The following is a 21311-nucleotide window of genomic DNA, read 5'->3' as shown; positions in this document are numbered from 1 at the left end:
TTTCTTGCCTCCTGGGGTCCTTGTAGGTCTCTAGGTCATTAAGCACAAAAGGAATTAAAGACCAAAGGAAACTTGAGCTACGTTTAGCTCATCTGGAATGTACGCGCTTATCTCAGATTGTTAGATGCGTTACTCCTAATGCTTGGGGTTGGGGTGGGGGCTTACACTCCCCTCCGCCAGGGGCTGTGAATTCTTGAAGCCTTAGCCTGGAGTGATCTGCAGTGCTACACTCTTTTAGGTATATGTGTGTGTGTGGTCGTGAGGAGAGGGTTGCCCCTTATTTGCTTTATGGATGTTAGTAACTAGTTTTGCCTGATCATGCAGGTGTGTTGAGGGTCCCAAGCCTGGGTCACTGTACGTAGGTGCTTCAACAGCAAGATGGACTTATCAGTATATGCAAATGAAGAGAAGGAAAAGTGAGAGGGAAAGTGACAGTCTTTGTAGACTGAGCAATCCCTGGTAAATTGCCACTAATAATAATATAATATCAATAGTAATTTGCAGCAAGGGACTAAGTACAATTAAATGAGAGAGGAAAGGGCAGTTTGTGAAAAACGGCATTTCCAATCTCTAGCATGTATTTTAGAATTTTCTGACACCTTGTGTATCAAGTATCTAATTTTGTTTTCCTTCATCCTCCCTGTCCTCCCCCATCCCCATGAAGAGTGGAAGTCGGGAGGCAGATTAAAGCTTTTAAAAATATAACCCTCTTCTCCCATTCAGAGAGGAAGATAATTAGTCACCATAATCTTCAATAATGGAGGGCTAAGTGTATGTAAGTCTCCTTGAACTAGGCTTTGTGAAAAGTCCTTTCTCAGGACAGTCTTTGTGAAGCTTTCCCAGTTAGACCTTTCAGCACCCTCATTTACTAGCTAAGAACAGTTTGAAATACCATTTTGGCTGTGGGATAAATCTTCACCCATCTCCCACCTACCTCCAATTGAGCAAGTGTGGCAAACTTATAAGAATGGTGGTGTTCAAAAACCAGTTACAAAGATGTCCCCAACACATTGCTTATTTGGGAACAAATTATTTACTTATATTTTTACCTAATTTCATTAGTTAGTTTTAATGGAGGAAAAGAAAGCAGGAAGGAGAGAAGGAACACTACAGGGTGACAATTTTAAAGGCTATCATATTTCAGATCAGCTGGAAAGGAAAAGTTGGCCTGACCAAACTACATTTTATAACTGGCCTGGGACATTTTAATAGCCAGGTGGTTGTAGAGTAGTTGCATCTATTTACAGATGATAACTCAGGTTCCAGCTATTCTGTATGGGTTTATCCGGTGTCATTTACAGACACTTTCTGGCACTACATCATACTTCATTTTAAGATACTTCTTTCTTTGGAAAAGTCTATGGCTCCGTAAAATTGAAAGTGCTTTTTCTTACTTCATAGTCTAGATATGAAGTAAACCTCTGACCATGCTTATATGTAGAGTGACTTTTACGTGAAAGTTGTGGATCTGTTTACCTATTTAAAAGATTTTAGAAGGGAATTTAAAAATTCACATTCAATACTGTTTTGGATTTGGAAATTGAAATCTCATTTCTGGTTTATGAAGTAGGATTTATTAGACTAATGCATTAGTAAGGCGTTTTGTGGAGTTGCTTTTTCTGAAGTTTTGTAAAGAACGAATCAGTCTCTTTCTAGAATGCCTTAAGAACAGTTTATTCAGAAAGCAGAGGGATGGATGCTATGACCTTGAGGTCCCACTGAGTGCCAGAATGCTAAGTGGGTACATCGGCTTCTGTGCCTCTCCTAAGAGCCCTCTCCCAGGGCCTGTGCCTTCTTTAAAAGGGTGTCTTTGTAATTAAGCAGTCTTTCTCCCCCATCCCCCTTTCTTCCTCCGATCCAACTTTTTAAGGGCTTTTTTCCATTTGGAGACAAGAGGAGTTTCTCACATTCTCCTACTTTCCTCTTAAGGTTTCTTTTCCTTTCTCCCCCCAAAAGTGCCCCAAAGTTCTCAGGATGGTTAGAAATTGTGTTTTGTTGGGGTGAGGGGGTGTTACCAATGAGGAAGTGTTGAGGATATATTCCTTCTTGAGACATGTTTGTGACCAGGTAGCCTCCTCCATTGAGACTGAGCATTTGGAATGCATGAGAACAGTCTATTCTTAGGGACTGTCTGGAAGAAATTGTCCTTTGCACCCATTAAGCCCAGCTTAAACCCACTGAAAGGAGTGGAGAGAGGTGTGTGTGGTCGTGGCTGAGCCTTTTAGGATGGTAAATGGGTAAATGTTCCCAAATCTCCTATTACATCACCTCTTTCCCCCATGGATTGAGTGGGTTTGGAGATCTGCTTGACAAGTTAATTAGCTTGGGACTAAACCAATTTGTTTAGAATTGTGCTCCATTGATTTCCTGTCTCCAGGAATTTTCGTTGGTGGTTTACTATGATGTGTTGTCTTTAGTCTTGCTTACTTCTTCGTTTCTTGCTGCCTTTTGTGGACTTTGGTCCAAAATCTAGGGTCCCACCCCCAAGTCAAAGGTTAGAATTTGGTCTCAGGAACTAAGGGGGCATTAAACAAGCTGCCCATACTGCTTTACTCTCCTCCATGGTGGGCTTCTGACCCCTTTTAAAACAGAGAAAGGAGGGATGTCTCCCCTTCCACACACAACACACAAAATCTGAACTAGAAAAAAGGAAAAAGCAGGAAAATAGGAGGTCATTTGCTTTATAAAAGAATTCACTACAGTTTTCTTTGAAAGAAATAGCTTTCCTAGTTAGTGCCTTTGAACTATGACTTGATATATAAAAATTCACTATAACTGAGACTGCTCAGAAACATATTTATTGCATAAAGGAAGGCATTAGAATTTTGTTGTAATGATTATTTCTTGAATTAAGTGAGGCCATTATTTGGCCTTTGAAATCTTTTAGTTACATGGCATGGAGTTAATTGTCTAAATCATTCTGGCTTGTAATAATGCTGGCCACGTTTAGCCCCAGCCTACATCTACTTGTAGAAGAGAGCTAGTATGATTTTCTGGAAATATATCAGACTTCATGGATTTTGGTAAGTCTAAGGATGGGACTCTATCCCATATAGGTAAAAGATTTAAATTCTAGTTGTTGTATTTGAATAACCCAAGGATCCAGAAAATTTTTTCTGGTATTCTGTTCATGTATCTAGCAAGGCTGTCGAAAATAATAGCAACTGATGCCATTTTTAATCAAAGAATCCACAATAAGCTTTCCTAGTGAGCCTATTGGTGAGAGGGACTTGGCTCTGGGCCCAACTCTAAATCAGTTTACCACCCTTAGCAAGTTTCCTCCTCTGTAAATTGTGGGGGATTGGACAGCGTGATTTTGAGAACCAGTTATCAAAAGCTTATGGTTCTCTTCTTAGGCCTCGATTTCTGGTGTGAATGTGAATGATTCCTACTAGAATGAGGTGCAACGGTTGTTAGAAGTGCAATCATGTAGTCACCTGGATGTAAAAAAAAAAACACAAAAAAACAAACAAAAAAGACCTCTAAGGAGATATCAATAATCAATATATCAATATAAATGCATTGTGTTTTGTATTTTAACAACATATCAAATTAAAAAGCTAAGACCCTGCCCAAAACTTCATCAAGAATCCCATCATCCTAACAGATCACCTGTTTTCATTTTTCCTAGTTCCTTTCAAGTCCTTGTTTCTGTACTTGTATGAATTTTACAGAGTGAAGGTCATAGAAATGTACAATGCTGCTTTTAAATTTTAAAAAGAGCTCACCTAAGACTTAGCTTTGTAAACCTATGTGGAGGAATGAAGTCAGAACCTGACTGAGTACATATGAGGAATCACACATGTTTGTTCCTCCAATGCCAGAAGAAACGAACAGATTTAGTAAGTAAGTAATCCCTAAACCATTTCTGTAATTTAGGGTGTTCATGTATGTAGCAAGGCTTTTAATTCTACTCCCTTGACCTCATTACCCTTCCTCCACTCTTATTAAGCAGAAAGAAAACTAGGATTCACTGTTTACTTTGTCTAAATCATTAGCAATGATTCTTAAATCACTGTATCATGATATCGCATCAAGAGAGTACAAATTTGGGTAGACTATGAAATCTCCCAAATGAGAAAGGAAAAGCGGGAAAGCACAAAAATTTTTAATAGCTTTGAAAATAATATGTTTAAATTAGAATAAATAATAGTAAGGAAACTAAGGGCTTTAGATAATTAAATAAAAGACATGTAGGTGTAGCAGGATGACCCACACATAAGAGGTTCTTCATTTGAGGCTTTACCATATAATGAAAGTTCAGTTACACGGTCCTTTAATTTTCCTTTGATAATGAAGGTATAGTATACATATGATCTCCAATTTTGGATGGACTCATTCCTGGAAACCAATGGCTCTTCATAAATTAGATTAAATTTCATTAGCCAGGATAGGAAAGTAAAGTATGGGTTTTAGTACTTAGAAAGTACCAAGTTAAGTACAGGAACATTTTTTATGATATGTGTTCATGGGGAAAATGCAGATGGATATATTTGCTAACATCTCCTAAGGTGATTTTTGAAAATCTACTTTTTTTTTAACTGTATAGGCTGCCCTTGACATTTGTTAAGTCACTTTCACTATTGCCCCGACTCCATGAAATACCATTAGACTGCGTGACTTGAAGCCAGGCTCTGGGTTTCTCTGCCCAACCCTTTCTGACTTGCCATGTGACCAAGGGTAAATGAATTAGATGCTCTGAGCTTCAGTTACCCTTCTGGGAAGCAAGGATATTAATATTTCACAGAGGTGTTTAGGCATGCTTCATATTAGGCACATGCTTTGAGGTCATTGGATGAAAGGTGTCTGCATGATGGCGGAGCAGGCTTATTATAGGGTTCTGAGCAGGTGTTCACTTTTAATGAGCTTTGCTCTCTTATACAGTGCCCTTTGGTGCCTCAAATGCCCTACTGACTATAATTGATTGTCCCAACATTTGTATTATTGACCCTCTTGGCTTTTATAAAAAATTAAGCATTGTCATTTTATGTGGTAAGTTGAAGTTCTAATAAGAGGACTCTAGCATCTGCTGGGGTGATGAAAAATAGCTTCAAAAAGAGACATTAGTTGGTATGTGCCATAGAGATCAGTGAGTTCTTCAAAGCTCTTCCAAAAGATTAAAAAGAGTAAAAAAAAAAAATTCTGCATGTATCTGTGTGTGTGTGTGTGTGTGTGTGTGTGTGTTTTAAGGGGGAAAGTTTTGAGTAACATTTGCTTGTGACACATACTGATGATAGCCAGTAACTGAAACCCAGCCATTGTAGTGTTTTATACACAGCTGGTTTTTATTAATGATGGAATATTTATGCTTGCTGTACAATTCGTGGCTCATTTCCATGTGTATGTCAGAACTTAAATACCCCCCAAAGCAACATTAAGATAACATTAAGTATAAATGTGGCCAAGCTAGAAAGGGTGGATTGGGGGAGTCCTCTTTATTCTTTTTGGTGTTGCTTCAGATCACAATAACTGCCCCCCAACTTTAGGCATTGATGCTGATCTTTTTTTTTTTCCTTTATATATCCCATAGCAAACTTCACATTTTGATCCTTTTGATATGGACAAATGATCCCCCCCCCTTTCATAATGCAGATGAAACTGATGTATGTGTTTTTTAAGAGCATATTTTCCCTGCACATGCTTCTCATTATCCGAGAGGCCTGGACTCAATCAGTAAAGGAGCAGAGAAACCACATAATTGAAAGGAGAATGACGGTGGTGCATACTTGGAATATTTGTGGGAAGGAGATTGCTGACATCAGAAAATGTAGTGGCCTGAGTGTTAACAGCATTGAAGAGAAATAAGCTTTCCGTGTTTCTGTGCATTGAGAATTATTTTTAAGGGGATAAAAATATGGGCCAGCTTTGACATCCTTTTATGAAGTTGCCCTGGAAACTTTGATGAAGGTTGTTATAGAATGGTTCAATTAAAACCTTCCCCATTAGGAAGCTAATTAGTACATCACTTACTCATTTTGGTTGTTTTCAAGGGGCATGGATTTGCATTGTATTAATGACATTCTTTTCCATGTGATAGCAAACTAAGATAAAAATCACAGATGGGGAAAATTATTTAGATTGCCTATTTTGAAGAAATCTAATCTCCTCTTTATTACATTTAGGTTTTCAGTTCAGATTTTTCTTTCACTCTGTTTATATACAGTGATCACATTTTAGTTTAGTAGCCAGTTTTACTTTCTGGATCATGGGCTGTAAACTAAAGCTTGTTAATTTGAGTTTCCCATATGAATTGAAGAAATATGACAAATGACAATAAACCATTCTATTAAAATAACATTTGGGGTTTTTTTCCTCCTACAATTAGTTTCTCTTTGCTGTGTGTGTGTGTGTGTGTGTGTGTTTGGTGGAGGCAAATTGCTTTTTTTAAACATAAATTTATTTATTATTAATTAATTTATTTATTTATTATTTTTGGCTGCGTTGGGTCTTTGTTGCTGCGCGTGGGCTTTCTCTAGTTGCAGCGAGTGGGGGCTACTCTTCGTTGCGGTGCACAGGCTTCTCATTGCGGTGGCTTCTCTTGCTGCAGAGCATGGGCTCTAGGTGCGCGGGCTTCAGTAGTTGTGGCGCACGGGTTTAGTTGCTCCGTGGCATGTGGGATCTTCCGGGACCAGGGATCGAACCCTTGTCCCCTGCATTGGCAGGAGGATTCTTAACCACTGCGCCACCAGGGAAGCCCCTGCTTTCTTTTTAAAACAAAAATTTTTGGAGCTAAGAAAAATTTGATGACCCCCCCCCCCCTTTACCCCCTAGAACATTCTGTCTGCCTCAGGCTCTCAGTTAGGCTTCCATTAGGACAACGTGATGACTTTTCTGTCCTGGTACTTTTTGTGACTACACTGAGTGGTTCTCCCTTGGCAGCCTGAAGGAGAGTGGTTATGATGGGAACTGGAGTGCAGGATTTCTAGCATGTTCTTTCTACTGTACTCCATCTTATGTAAGGAAATGAATACTTGCTCCTGAGGGTTCAAGGCCATTTGCAATAGAATAAGTGCTCTGTAGCTAAATATGTAATATGGGTCTGCTGTAGTCTTCCTTTCCCCCATAACTAGTAAGGGACAGTCATTCTGTACATATATTCCCTGATGCTATGCCTGCGGCATATGCCTGCACTAGTTCTGGAGAGTAAGTGGGGGAGTTGGCTGAGTTATCTAATTTGTAGTTTAACTGATTTCACCCTACCCCTTCCTGAGAAGTCAGGGTCTAGATTTGGTTTTGCAGTGGCAACTCAGTCAAGACAGGCTCCTGGGGCTTGCAAGTCAGAGGGAGGAGGAGCAGCTGCCTTTGGGGAGTGACTCAGGCCCTTTGGTATGAAGATATGAAATGCTGGCTTCTGTCCATGCACCTGCTGGATGCCACACCTGCAATCAGCACCTGAGCCCCACTCAGACACAAAAACCAGACTGAAGGCAGATGGAGCTCCCTTCAAAAGGGGTACAACAAAACGGGGAGCTCCCAATTATGTTAGTGGAGCACGACTGTGAACGATTACATCCAGCCGTTCTAGTGTTGGTATGGGGAAATGTCTTAGATATTTTCTTACAGGTGCAGTGCGCTGGCTTGCTCAAGAGACGGTTGGACTCCCTAGGGAATTTGCTTTCCTAATGAATTTCTCCTGTGAACTGTCCTCTTAATAACTGGAGAGTCAGTTCTGTAGAAGTTTGTGTCTAGTAACCCAGCACAGGGCAGGAAGTCACAAGACCTGGGTTCTGATCCTGACCTCACCAGTAAGCCAGAGTGAAACCTTGGTCAAATTAATTATCATGAGCTATCTGTCCTGGACTTAAGCTTCTCCGGTTGTAAAATGGAATTAATCACATCGGCCTTTATTTCCTCACAGAGCTGCGGAGAAGGACAAATAAGATAACAGAAGTGAAAGAGCTCTTGTCTCCTTAGAAGAAAGGCTGAGAAACTTAAGGTAAGAGTATTATTGTTATTGTTATTCTATGTCTTTCATTCCTTTTCTTCTCTTTCTGTTGCCTCTAGCAAAGTCTTTGGAAAGTTATAGGCAATTATTAAGCATGCTTTATGTACCAGTTGATATTTTAGGTGTTGGGAAGGATACAGAGGAAAATCATGCACCCAGTCCATGCCCTCTAAGATTGCAACTTCCATTCCTGGCTCAGCCTATTATAATGATTTCTACCTGGGTACTTAGAAGCATAAAAGACAAGAATTAACTTCATTTTTTCTCTCTGCATTGTAACTGGGGACTTCTGTCCCGGGAGCGGTGTACTACAAGGTCTAGATTGAAGGTATGTGGGGGAAAACCCGTGCAGTGTAAATAAAGGAATTTCTCTCTCACTCCCGCATTTGCAAAGTACCTGACCCTTGAATGATCACTTTTTTTCAGGCGTCTATCCTTAGCTTCATCCTTGGTTCTGTTCTGCTCCTACTCTATATGATCCAGCCCACTCTTTGACCTTACCTGTTATCCATATGCTAATAACTCTCGAAGATGTATATCAACCTATCTTTGACTCCTCCCTTTTCAGCTTCCCCAACATTGGTTATCAGATTCTATGTCTCCTACTCAGCTCATGAGTTTTTTCCTCTAGGAAGTTTTGTTCAGGTGGCCCAGAGTTTTTTTGCAGGGTCCTCTGCATTGCCTGAGCTATCTGCTCGTACCTCTGGTTTCCCATTGGATTGTGACCCCTCTGCTTGACTGGGAGCTCCTTGAGGACTGGACTCTGTTTTATTTCTCCTTTTTATCCATCCTAGGGCCTATACAGTACCTGGCTATAGTAAGTGCTCAATAAAGTTTGTGGAAAATATGGTGATAAATGTTGTGATAGAGATGTGTGTCCAAAGTCCCGTAGGAAGACTGAGAAGAGAGAATTAAATTTCCATATTGAGCAGAGCTGGGGGCAGGGGGAAGATGGAGAAGGACTAGGGAAAAGTCTTCAAGGAGAAGGTGGAGAGCGGAACTGCCCTCTTCTGAGAGTTCTGACAAAGCAGCCCAGGAAAGAAATGCTTGTTGTGTCTGCTCTTGCTAAGCCAGGGGCATCTCTGGCCAGTTGCCTCCCCTGCCTTAGGACTGGATGACTTTTATGGTCGGATCTGCAAATAAACCTCTGTCTATAACACATTGACCATGTAAGACAGGTGCCACTTAGTCATATAATATTAAACAAGGCTGACCTTAAATGTGCCTCTTTAACCGTGGTTGAAAATAGAGGTACACATACAGGCTCATGGGTCATGTATGCTTAGTTCTATACAGCAAAATACCCTTTAAAATATATTGAAGATTGGTTCTGAAAATTAACAGATTTAAGTCTCAGAATGTAGCACATTGGGTCACTAGAACTGAATGTCTTTGAGCTGACTGTCAGATCTTTCCAAGGGCAAAAATGAAACATGATATCAGCCATTACAGGCCATGAACCTGTTCTCACCCACCCGATGCTTTTACTAATTAGCTTCTTGGCTGGGTGGCAATTTGGGGCAAGTGCATGCAAGCTGGATTCACAGGGGAGCCCACATTCCACTCTGCCATTTCGCAAGCCACTGGGATACTACACTGCTCCTCTTGGCTTCTTTCCCTCCCAGGAGTCCTGCTCTGCCCTGGTGGAAAAATGGGAGCAGGAGAACTTTTCATTAAATGGAGAGATTTCATGGGGCTTTGGTGTTTTGTTAGTTTTATTTATTTATTTTTTTAGTGGGTTGTCTGAAAACATTCATGTTCCTTGACCCATTAATTTCACTTCCGGGGTACTATCATTAGGAAACAATCCAAAATATTGAAAAAAAGGCTAAATCACAAAGATGTTTTTGTAACATGATTTAGACTAGCAGAAAATGAAAAGCAATTTAAATCTCTTAATAATTGGAGAATGGGTTGGTGAATCTTGATACACTGGTTTAATGGACTATTACACACAATGTTTGTTAAGAAGTCTATGGCCACAGCATGGAGAAAGTGCTGATGACTAAGTGAAATGTAGGACCCAAAATGATATGTACATTAATATTCCACTGCTTTGTAAAAATACAAAAACACATAGGAAAAAAACTAAAGGAAATATTCTATAATGCTAACAATGCTTGGGTTGAGGTGCTGGGATTATGAGTGGTTTTTTTCTCTTTGTTATCAATATTTGCATGTTGTGCTTATATTACTTGTAAAATAAAGTAAAAATAAAAGTGGGTAGTATGCCAGTGAAGACAGGAGATTGGTAAAGCAGGCAGCTTGTAGGTATATTCTTAAACTTTTCTCAGTTTATGCTCAATCTGATTTCATGGACTGCGTATACTTTTTCTGAGGCAAGAAGAAATAGGACATGATGGTGTGATCTGTTCCTCCCTTGGAATGGGTGTGCGTGGAGGGAGGTGGAGGGGTGGTGGCAACAGGATTCTCCTTGTTACTCAGTGTTTCACTGCTCATGTACACTTTAGGGTTAATCACCTTTGTTGCCTATTACCATGTTCAAGCTAATTGTTTTAGAGTTCAGAAGAGTAAAACTACCAAATTGACCACGCCTTGAGTTATCATCTTCGAAACAGATAACTGACACTGATCCAAGATTTGGAAATGCCAAGGACTTATTGTGGTTCTTAAAATAATTTTCCAACCTAATCTAGATAGAAGTAGAGATAGGAGCGAAGAGGTGGGGCCGACTCAAAGCCTGTTCTTAAGCTAGCGCTGAACTTAAATAACAGCAAGTGCCAAGTTGGTATGATGTTGACAAGACCTAGAACAGGGTCCTGGAAACATTGATCAGTGGAGATTCCTGTTGCTCTCCAACCTACCTGCATATCGTGGCCTAAAGAGGAGAGATTTTGCAGGGTCCTTCTGCCATACTTCTGGCTAAACACCTTCCTCTTACGTCTTTGAATTTTCCCTCCTGCCATTAACATTTTACTTACAATGGAATTGGAAAATTGAATGTAGCATTAAGCCAGGTTTATAATCTGTTAAAACCAGAGTCGATTCAATTTAATTAATATTTATTAAGCATCTTCTATGTACGAGCTAATATGCTAGATAATATATTGTAGTGGAAGTGCTATTACCCTAGGAGTAATAAAACCTGCACTCTGGTCCTGGCTCTGACCACTTTTAAGCTCTGGCAGCTTCATCTATAGAAAGAGAGGGTTGAAGCACTAGATGGTCTCCCAAGAGTCTTCCTGCTTCTAGCCTTCACTTATCTAAGGACACCTGCACAAAAGACTGAGTTGCAAATAAAGGGTTCAAAAGAAAAAACCCTTACTTCATAAAATTGCTGTACCCTTCTAGAAGAAGACCCCTTTGAAATAATAATATTCATAGATAATGTTTATTGAGCCTTTACTATGTACCAGGCTCTGAGCTTAGCACTTTACATAGATTACTTCCCTTAATCTTTATAACAACCCTTTGAGGTATGAGCACCGTTAGCCCTATTTTGCAGATGATGAAATTGAGACTTAGGGAGATCAAGAGACATGTATGAAGTCAGTTAGTAAGTCATAGATCCAGGATTTGGACTTGGGCAGTGTGACTCTAGACCCAGGCTTTTAACCATGGTATTTATACTGCCTGCCCATTACCCAGTGAAAGTTTAGGGATAACCTGCAAAGGGACCATTAGTTTCTTACCTCCCAAAGGAAGCAATTAGTATCTTGCATTGCAAGACTCTTGGGAAAGCTGTTCTCTAGGACACTTCAGGCCACAATATGGACCAACATGAGAGAATTCAGTGGGCTGTTTTGCATCTTTGTGTGGGAGGTTGTGTGTGGGTGTGTGTGGGTGTGTGTGGGTGGGTGGAGGCTGTGTGTGTGTTTTATGCACAAATACATGCACGTAGGTATAGGGGAAACTTTGAACTGGCTTCTTTCCATTTAGCTGGAAGTAAAATGGTATGAAACAAGTTGACCAAGATTTAGCAGAGAAACAGGTTTCCTAGACTTAGATTCTTTATCCTGGTTGGTGGAGTGAGGGGTGGGGGCAGAATAGGAGGAGGAGGTAGAAGGGATAGAAAGAAGATCTTATAGGCAGATTTCAAAATTAATTGAAGGGTAGGAATTCGGTCTGCCCTGCCCACCTTGTAATGTTGATTTTCTGGGTCTTGGCTTGGGAAATATCTGGGCTCTCACTAATGTGTTTCATTTTGGCTCAGCCCCTCAGGTATACTGGGAGTGGCCGATGACTGCAAATGGAGTAAGAATTTAGCTTGGCCTTGCTGCCCTGTTGTTGTTACAAAAGAGTTGAATATATAGATTCAAATTGCATTTTTAAAGAGAGAACCATGGATATCCTTTCTTCCCCTATCAAGTATCCTCAGGGACAGTCTGTTTGTCCAGGGGAAACAAGGTTATTTTATTGATTGAAGATGATGTCAGACCCCTGGCAGTGGCATGATTAAAGCTGTGGGCAGATTAAAGGTTGCAGAGTTCATAACTATTTTAATTCTTGCGCATGAGACAAGGAATCTTTTCCTTTCCTTTCTCTAGTAAATAAATGGAGTAGTGTTCCCCGTCTTATGTGACTCTTATCATGTAGATGAACATAAGTTCTTTAAGGAAAAAAAATCAGTAAACTGGAGAGGAATCAGCAAAGCTTTTTTCTTAGACGGATTTCTTTTCCTCTTTTAAACAGAAACAAAAAAGGCCAGGGGGCGGGATGGTGGGGAGGGACAATCTGTGTCCGGTTGACATAAAGTGGTTTGGGTTTTGAAAAGGATATGGAGGAGAGGGGACAAAATTAAAGGAAGAGAGTAAGATTTTGGATATGTAAAGTTTTCTTGGTGAGGAGCTGGGTGTCAGGAGCAAGCCAGTCAAAATCAGCTTGAAGAATCTAAATAGTACTGGAGAAGAATTGTAGTGGTTTCTCACCAGGGGCTCAAGTTTAAAAGCCTTGGGCTGTTTTCTGTGTGTTTCAGTTGAAGAAAAAAAAAGACAACTGTTTTGTTCAAAATTGGACAATAGAAGCACGGCGGTTATTTACCATAGCTCTGTTAATAGCCCAGCTTTGATTCCAATTAGAAGTTGTTCCTCTGTTTTGAAATTAGGGGAGACACCCAAAAATAATTACCTTGCATATTGGAGATGATTTTGCTTTTTGCTTGTGATTATACATTGGACCGAAACAAGATGGAAAGACAAATTTCCATGTTTGTTCACTGTATATCTGTTCATTTTATTTTTGGCAACATTGCAAGGAAATAATGTTAAATTAATCACTGTGTGGTTTTGTGGATTTTTTTTTTTTAAACTTGGATGTTTTGGACATGCTCCCAAAATACAGGGATGCTTGTGTGCTTCCTTTGCATTGCTTTGCTCCTCAAATGGTGTCCCTGGTGCGGATTAAAGGCTTTCCTTTAAGCGATATGAGTGAGTCATGGCTAGGCCAGGGCAGAAAATAGGAATGTAGAACATGTGCCTCTCACCTAAACACAAACCCTTCAGTTTCATAACCATTTTGGTTGGACCTGCAGGGCTTTTCTGAGGGTCAAAGGAGTAATTCGAAATGAGGACTATGTCAGATCCATATCTGGTGGGCGTTTGCATCTAGTCTCTATAATGTGAGTCCAGTAGTTTCCTTTTGTGGAGATACCGGGGCAGTGGAAGTGCTGAGAAAGCAAGTTGAGGTATCTTCTTGGAGAAGAGTTGCTGCTATGTGTGGAGAAGGGCAATCACTTTTGCTACTCCAGTAAGAATGGATGGGCCATTGATCAGATTGTAAGCTCTGTGAGGGCAGGAACTATGTGTTGTGCGTCCTTTGTATCCCTCATTGTGTTTAGCACAAGGCTGGCAAATGTGTGGAATAGCCAGGATGCACCAAGTACTTAATGACTTGGTTGAAAAGAAGCTTGGGTTTTCTTCTGCCCCTCTGAGGCTGTAGCAGTTAAATCAGGAGCTTCACTGAGTGTTCTTTTTTTGTCTAAAATCTACCTTTTGATGACTGCCTTCCCTTCTGGGATGTGGGCCAGTGAGCCTCACTCACCTTTCCTGCTACTGATAGCAGTTTAAATGTTGCACCCAAAAGGTGACAGTGGTTATAGCTTTTGTCGTCACCTACCATTCCAAGTCAGAATGGAAGCAGCTGCTCCTGGGGGCTGTGAGGCTAGAGCAGAGCAATCCTGAACATTTCCATCCCCTGGAGACTGGACGACCCCCTGAACACAGCCGCTGGAGAGTGAGGTTTCTTTTTGTCCTTGTGGAAATGGACTCTGCCACTCACATAAAAGGCAAGCACACGGGAGGTAAAGTCATCCCCTTGGAAGGACTGGTTTGGTTAACTGTTGGCCATTGGTGGCAAAATAGAAACGACGTTTTTATTTCTCCCTCCCTCCCCCTCCTGACCATTTCAGAGTGACCAGTGGTTGGACTCTTGGCGGCGCTTACCCTGAACCTGAGTGTTAGGGGAGAGGGAATCTGCCGTTGCGGTTTCTGGAGCTGCTCATAAGCAAGAATTCCCTATCCTGAGCAAGGCTTTAAGCCTAAAAGAAAGCAGAAATAGGTATGGACCATCGGTGTGAGTGGGTGCCGGTGTGTGCGTGCAAGCCCGGGTGTGTGCAGGGCGGGGCGGGTGTGGGGTGGGAGGGGGTGGCGCGCTCTTCAGAGTCTGCATTTCCCTGCCTTTCAGGAAGGGTTTCTAAGTGATTTTGTTTGAACCATGCATGCTCCCATTTCTATTTTTTGGAGAGAAGAGAAGTAGTTTTCTAGTCATCTTTCCAGTTTCAGGCACCAGCAGAAATTTATATGTTATACCTGTCAGCCTAATAGAAAATTGCAATCTGACAGTTTAAGTACAGGAGGCCCAGAGGGTCACTGCGAGAGAGGGAAAGTGGACTTAAGGGCAGGTTGCTCAGCCCCTTGGTGCGTACTTTCCCCCAAAATATGATGAATGGGATTTAAAAGGGGCCTTTGGAAGGTTAACTGTGGGGTGAAACTGCTCAGTAGAACAATTAGAAACCAGGTAGCAGTAATCATGCAAGACGTGCAAAAGGAGGGGGGGATGACCTTTTTCCATCTACCACACGCATCTTCTGGGTCAATCCCTGCAAGACTAAAGGAAAGGGGGTCATGTTTCCAGAGAGACTGGAGACTATTTCAAATCATAGAAGTCAGGGCCTGGGAGCCAGGACTCCAAAGTTCTCATCTAGGAACCCGAGGCTGGTTAGGTTGACCTAATTGTGACTTTTTGTGTGACATCATGTCCATTCTCCAACACTACTTAAGATCCTTGAAGTGAAAGTTTCACTATTGAATATTAGTATTGAATTGCAGGACTTAACATGACAGACAGATTCTGTCCAAAGATTTTATGAGCCTCTAATGAATTTGCGTAGACTATGCTGTGCAGAGAGAGAGAGAAGAGAGAGGTCACCTACTACCATTTTTCAGGTGGGAAAACGGAAGACAAGAAAAGAGGAATCAATTGCTTAGGTTAACCTGTAAACCCATAGCATGATTAGAATTTGAGTCTTAAGTTGTCTTTACTACTGATATCCATTTCACTCAGCCCATATTATTTCCCTAAGAAGAATTGGGGTGGGGGAAGGGATATGGTAATCATACCCTTTCCAGAAGGATGACCTTTTAGTTTTTCAATTTCTAAATGCTGTCAGTGGCACACTTCAAATAAAGAGGGCTTCCCCTTTAAGCTCCTCCTACCCAACAACAACAACAAATTCTCAATGACTATTTCTGGATGGCTGAAAGAGAAACTTTGTCAATAACAATTATCCCAAGCCCTTCTCTTACTAAGCCAAGGAGTATCCAAAATGGACAATACCAAAAGGATTAAAAAAAAAAAAAAGATATGTTTCAGAGTTTTATGAGATCAGAGAAAAAGATTTGCATCAAGCAGAGATCATTTCTATCTGGTGCAAGCCAAGCTCTCTTCACTTTTTATTTATTTGAGTTATTATTTGGCATTTTGTAGCTCCCTCCACATGCTGAACAGCTTTACAGATCCTGCCTATGGGGTAATTTCCCTCACGGTCCTTCCCCCGCTGCCACAACCATAAGAGTTGGATTTTTCATTTCAGTAGAATACAGAGAGATGAACTTTGTAAGGACCTAGGAAAATTGCCCTCTCTGATCACCCTACTTGGCTGCTTCACGTTTCCCCAGTGCTTTTAAGAGTTAAGTCAAGATTGAATACTTAACCCAGGCTAAAAGTAAAAGAGGAAACAGAGGGCTCTTATGCCTCCAAGTTCCTCATCATGTCGATGTTAGAGCCAGAAGCCGCCAACAATTAACCGATTAATTCTAGATTCAGTTCTCTACTTTGTCTCTGCAGTGGAATCCTCACCCCCAAATACTCATTTTCTTCCCCTTTAGAGGACTGATTTATCCATCACCTGGATGTTAAGCTTCCTGTTTCCCCTTCCCAGGTCAAGGGCAGCCCAGGTGCCCAATTTCTCTCTCTCTTCACAAGGCACCACCAGCAATAGAGATGAGAAATTCTGAAGAACAGCCAAGTGGAGGAACCACAGTATTGCAGCGTCTGCTACAAGAGCAGCTCCGCTATGGCAATCCTAATGAGAATCGCAACCTGCTTGCCATACACCAGCAAGCCACAGGGAACGGCCCTCCTTTCCCCAGTGGCAGTGGGAACCCAGGCCCTCAGAATGATGTGTTGAGTCCCCAAGACCACCACCAACAGCTTGTGGCTCATGCTGCTCGACAAGAACCCCAGGGGCAGGAAATCCAGTCAGAAAACATCATCATGGAGAAGCAGCTTTCCCCTCGAATGCAGAATAATGAAGAACTCCCGACCTATGAGGAAGCCAAGGTCCAGTCCCAGTACTTTCGGGGCCAACAGCATGCCAGTGTCGGAGCTGCCTTCTATGTCACTGGAGTGACCAACCAGAAGATGAGGACTGAGGGACGCCCGTCAGTTCAGCGGCTCAATCCTGGAAAGATGCATCAGGATGAAGGACTCAGAGACCTTAAGCAAGGACACGTTCGCTCCTTGAGTGAACGACTAATGCAGATGTCACTGGCCACCAGTGGAGTTAAGGCCCATCCGCCTGTTACCAGCGCTCCCCTCTCCCCACCACAACCCAATGACCTCTACAAGAATCCCACAAGTTCCAGTGAATTCTACAAGGCCCAAGGGCCACCTCCCAGCCAGCATAGCCTGAAGGGCATGGAACACCGAGGCCCCCCACCAGAGTATCCCTTCAAGGGCATGCCACCCCAATCTGTAGTGTGCAAGCCCCAAGAGCCAGGGCACTTCTATAGTGAGCATCGTCTGAACCAGCCAGGGAGAACAGAGGGGCAACTGATGAGGTATCAGCATCCCCCTGAGTATGGAGCAGCCAGGTAAGAGAGTTCCCTTTCTGTCATTCCCTGACCTCATCCCCAACCAGCTTCTGCTGTGTGTTGGGAATCTTAAGGGAAGGAATGGGCAGGTGTTTGGTATAACAAACTCTGCAGTGCATGGCTGGCCCCTGGCTTAGCAAATTTCCTGCCAACCTGAATTTCTAGCCTCTTCAGCCGTCACTAGCCCTGTATTAACATACCCTTGACTTTATAGGTTGAGCATGGCCCCAACTGCCTAGTGGCTGAACAGGAGCACAAGTCTTGATTTCAGCAGCTTTTCAGCTGTCCTGTCTCCTCAGATATTGAAGGAAGAGTCAGTGTTCCTCTTCTTGTGAGTTATTAAGCCCTTCTTTGAGGGGAAGTAAATTATCTTGCGCTTGAGTCTGGAATATCCTATCACTTTCATTTATTCTCCTCCACAAAGCTCTCTTCACTAATTTTTGCAAACAGATCTTTCTGCAGAATTTGTATGATTTTCTCAGACACTAAACAAACATCCAGATATTATTGTTGGGAGAACTATATATGTGCAGGTTCAGAATGTGACTTGCCTTGTACTTCCTTGCAGTTCATGAAGTCTGGACTGCTTCATCTTTCTTCTGTAGAGAGTTTGTTAGCTGCCGGTGACGTTTTTAAACATCAAAGTTAAATTCACCTCATATCATATAGATGCTAAAATGCAGAAGGAAAAATATTCCCATGGCTTCTGTACAACTTGCCGTTAGTTCAGGAGGACTGTTTTGTATATTCATTAATTCCCAAATGTACTTCTGAATTATTCAGGGACCCATTGACTCATTGCTGTATCAACCAGACCTTATGATTCTATGATTCTGTTCATTGTTCCTATTGTTCCTGTTGGGGCCATGTCTCCAGTCAGGAGTATTTAAGCATATGGGACAGAGGGAAGGTTTCAACCTTGGGCAAAAATGATGGCAGTTATGTGTGGTATCCTGCCTTGTTACCATGGGTAGTTATGGGTGGCTTTTTTCTATAGGCAGCCCCTAGACGAGGCCTGTGATCTCTTTGATGCCTAACTTTTTGCCTCCTGTCCCCTCTTACTCATTTGGGAAAGAGTCTCTTGGCTTGAAGTATAGTGGGTGACTCAAGAAAGAAGGCAGTCAGGGGGTGGAGTAGGGTGAAGGTAAGAGAATGCACCTGGCATTTCCTGGTATTTCATTTTTTTCACCTCTAGGTCCTGTTTTTTAGCCAGAGGCAATTCACTTTGGGCTCCACCCCTAACTTTGCCAGTTTAGGATTTTTTTAATTCCTTAACCCAGGCTGATTTCCTAACCTTTTTCAACCTCCTCTGTGCAGCTTTCAAAGGGCAGGAGCCTAATGTCTGATAAGTGGCTTGAAACAGGAAATGGGGTAATGGACAGGGCCCTTCCGGTTTAAATGAGCAAGAACCCAATTCCCATCTGCCCAACGAAACGGAAGACCCAGGGAGGGGTTGGTCCATTGGACTGCTTAGCTTAATGGAAACCCATCCAAACCAGCAACATGGCAGTGAAGCTGGGGGGTTTTATTTTGCTCTTCTCATCAGCATGGAAGAGTGTGTGGGCCTCCCTCCTGTATGTGAGTGGGCTGCAAGTGTATTGCCTTGTGGGAGGGGAGAGTGTTGGCTGGGGTGTGGAGCAGAATCCAAGCCCCGCTCAACACATGGCCCGCCTTCCCAGGAAAGCTATTTTCAGAACTCATTCACCAGCATTGTTTGTGATCTGAAATGACTCCCACAGTGTTTGAAGCTAGATAGAAAAGCCCTTTGATCTGCCTAAATAAATATTAAGGAGCCCAAAGAGAGATTTTTTTTCCCTCCCCATACTGATTAAACCACCAGAGAAACTTAGCTGCATATATTTAACCGGAAGGTATTTGTATTTTCTCCTCCCTCCTATGTTATCTGTGGCTCTCTCGCTCTATTCCCCAAAGCAGTAGATTCCACGCTGATTACCTTCTCTTGAGCGGTATTTTAATACACAGGTTTGCTGGAACAGTTTTTTTTTTTTCCTCTATGGGAGAGGAATAGGGTGCTTGATATGCTCAAAGAATAATCAAGCCTAAGACAATCCTAACCAGAAGATGCTCTTTGTGAGCTTTGGGTCTGCAGCAGACAAACTCTGGCAATAAAATTTTTGCAGAGCCTGGGGTGAGGGTGTGGCCCCTATTGACAAATTACTGGCAAGGGGAGGTCCTTGAATTGCTTTCCGTAATTATACCACTTTTAGGTGGTGGCACATTTTTCCTCCTTTATTTCCTTTAACCAACTAGCTGGACAGTTTGTGAGTACCTTTCCAAGTAACTGCCACTAGCACCAAACGATTAGAAGACAAAATCTTTAGTTCTTAATCCACAAATTACAGATCAAGATTCAGAGTAAGCTCTTTGAACAAACTGTTGTTCAAAAAACCTTTGTTGGCCTTTAGAGGTGCGGTGAAATGCTAGAGATTTGCTGTTAAAATGAACAAAACGTTATAAACAGACTTTTTTATTACTTCATCTTCCCTATGTCCTCCTCCCCACTTAAAAAATAAATATCCTGAATGCCCAGAACTCCAGATGGGAAACAAGGCCAAGCCATCTGAAGAATTAAAACTTTTCTGAATCTTTGTCTTTCTAAGTGCTGAGCCTTTTCTGCATCCGGGGTTTATACATTTATCAACTGCTTTTAAAAATTAAATCCTTTCTGTTTGTAAAGCAGCCACCTCCTTTCAATTGTTGAAATCGTGCCCAGATCTGAGGTTTCTTGAAATCCTTTTTTAGTGGAATCTAAGGGTGACCTAACTCTGTAGTTCAGAGCGGAGCTGGTTGTGCAAGAGAAACAATCAGGAATTTGCAGCCCTCTCCAGGATTCAGAGAGTAACCATCACAGAGCCTGGGAAAGGCACAGTTTCTGTGGGGAGAATAAATTGGGTTCCAGGCTGTTGGCACCTGCTCTGGTGAGAGTGTGCATGTGCGGGCTTGCACACGTGTAGGCCAGGAGTGTATAGTGTGCGTTGGGGGTGTGTGTGGGGGGCTGTGTGTCTGGGAAGGGCAGGGGCTCCAGTCAGAGAGGTGGCAGGGTGGAAGTTGCTGTGTCAGCTCAATGGATCTGCTTTTGCTTTCCCTTTGTGTCCTCACAAGCTGTCTCTGGGAGAGATTTCCCCCGGCTTTGAGGAGATGCTGATTTTGGTCACTGGCCTCTGTCCTGCGTGTATGTCAGGTCTCCTTTTCCGCAGAGCACCTGGGGCCCAGGTTGTCTTAGGAAGGAGAAGGATGAAGGGAGGGAAGGGGCAGGGAGGCAGGTCAGGGCGTCCATGGGATCATGTGATTGTGTTGTCTACAGGCGGCTTGTTGTTCCTGGTTAATGTGTCAGTGGGGAGAGATTCCTGCTGCTGTGCAGTGGAAGGACCTGGGGAGTGTGCCGCTCACCCAGCTGCCACCTTTATTATTACTATTACTCTGATTATTTTTTAATCTTGAGTGTAGTTTTGCTTCCTCTGACATTCCCCCAGCTCGCTCCCACTCCCGTCATTCCTCAGCCCCCTTCTCTCAGGGGGAAATTCACAGGAGTGTTAATACTGTCCTACTTTTTCATGGTGGGCGGATGCCGGAGTCCAGATGGAGTTCGTTGGCTGGAGGGCTTTCTCTCCTTTTGCGACTGCCCAAACCTTGCTTCGTGTTTGCAAACCTGCCAGGGGCGGACTGCGTTGGTTTTCCCAACATCACGGTGCACTGAAGTCTGCTCCCTTTTCCAGCCTGGGGAACCCAAGGGGCAGCTGCCTTTTCTCCACTTATCTTTAGGCAGAGCCCAGAGTCGTGGCCGGGGCCACTGCCATCCTGGGCTTATCCTACTCTGGAGACCTCCTCCCAGAGACCTTGTGGTCTCTCCTTTCCCAAGGCCCCTGGGAGGCCATGTTCTGTCCAGGGCATGGAGGGGCCTTTCAGGAGGGAGGCCAGGGCAGGAGGGAGGCCAGTGGCCAGTCTGTTTGAGAGAGAGGTCTGGGTTGCTGATGGGACCCAGGGGAGCTGTGGGAAGGAGGCCCAGTTCACAA

The 21311-nt window shown here is 42.7% G+C and overlaps 1 protein-coding gene across 2 annotated transcripts in view; it reads left to right on the top strand.

Moving 5' to 3' along the window:
- Positions 1-21311, top strand: part of AMOT (angiomotin) — a 60460-nt gene that overhangs the window by 655 nt on the left and 38494 nt on the right. The window contains exons 2-4 of one of the 2 annotated variants that reach the window (XM_061178599.1): positions 7859-7936; positions 14313-14461; positions 16344-17277. In XM_061178599.1, the coding sequence (XP_061034582.1) occupies positions 16406-17277 (872 nt within the window). In that variant the 5' untranslated portion in view covers positions 7859-7936; positions 14313-14461; positions 16344-16405. Of the gene's footprint in view, positions 1-7858; positions 7937-14312; positions 14462-16343; positions 17278-20190; positions 20217-21311 lie in introns of those variants that run through there. The other variant, XM_061178600.1, reaches the window with a different exon arrangement.

This window comes from Eubalaena glacialis, chromosome X (genome assembly GCF_028564815.1).
Source record: "Eubalaena glacialis isolate mEubGla1 chromosome X, mEubGla1.1.hap2.+ XY, whole genome shotgun sequence".
NCBI lineage: Eukaryota > Metazoa > Chordata > Mammalia > Artiodactyla > Balaenidae > Eubalaena > Eubalaena glacialis.
This window is presented reverse-complemented; position numbering and strand designations above follow the sequence as displayed.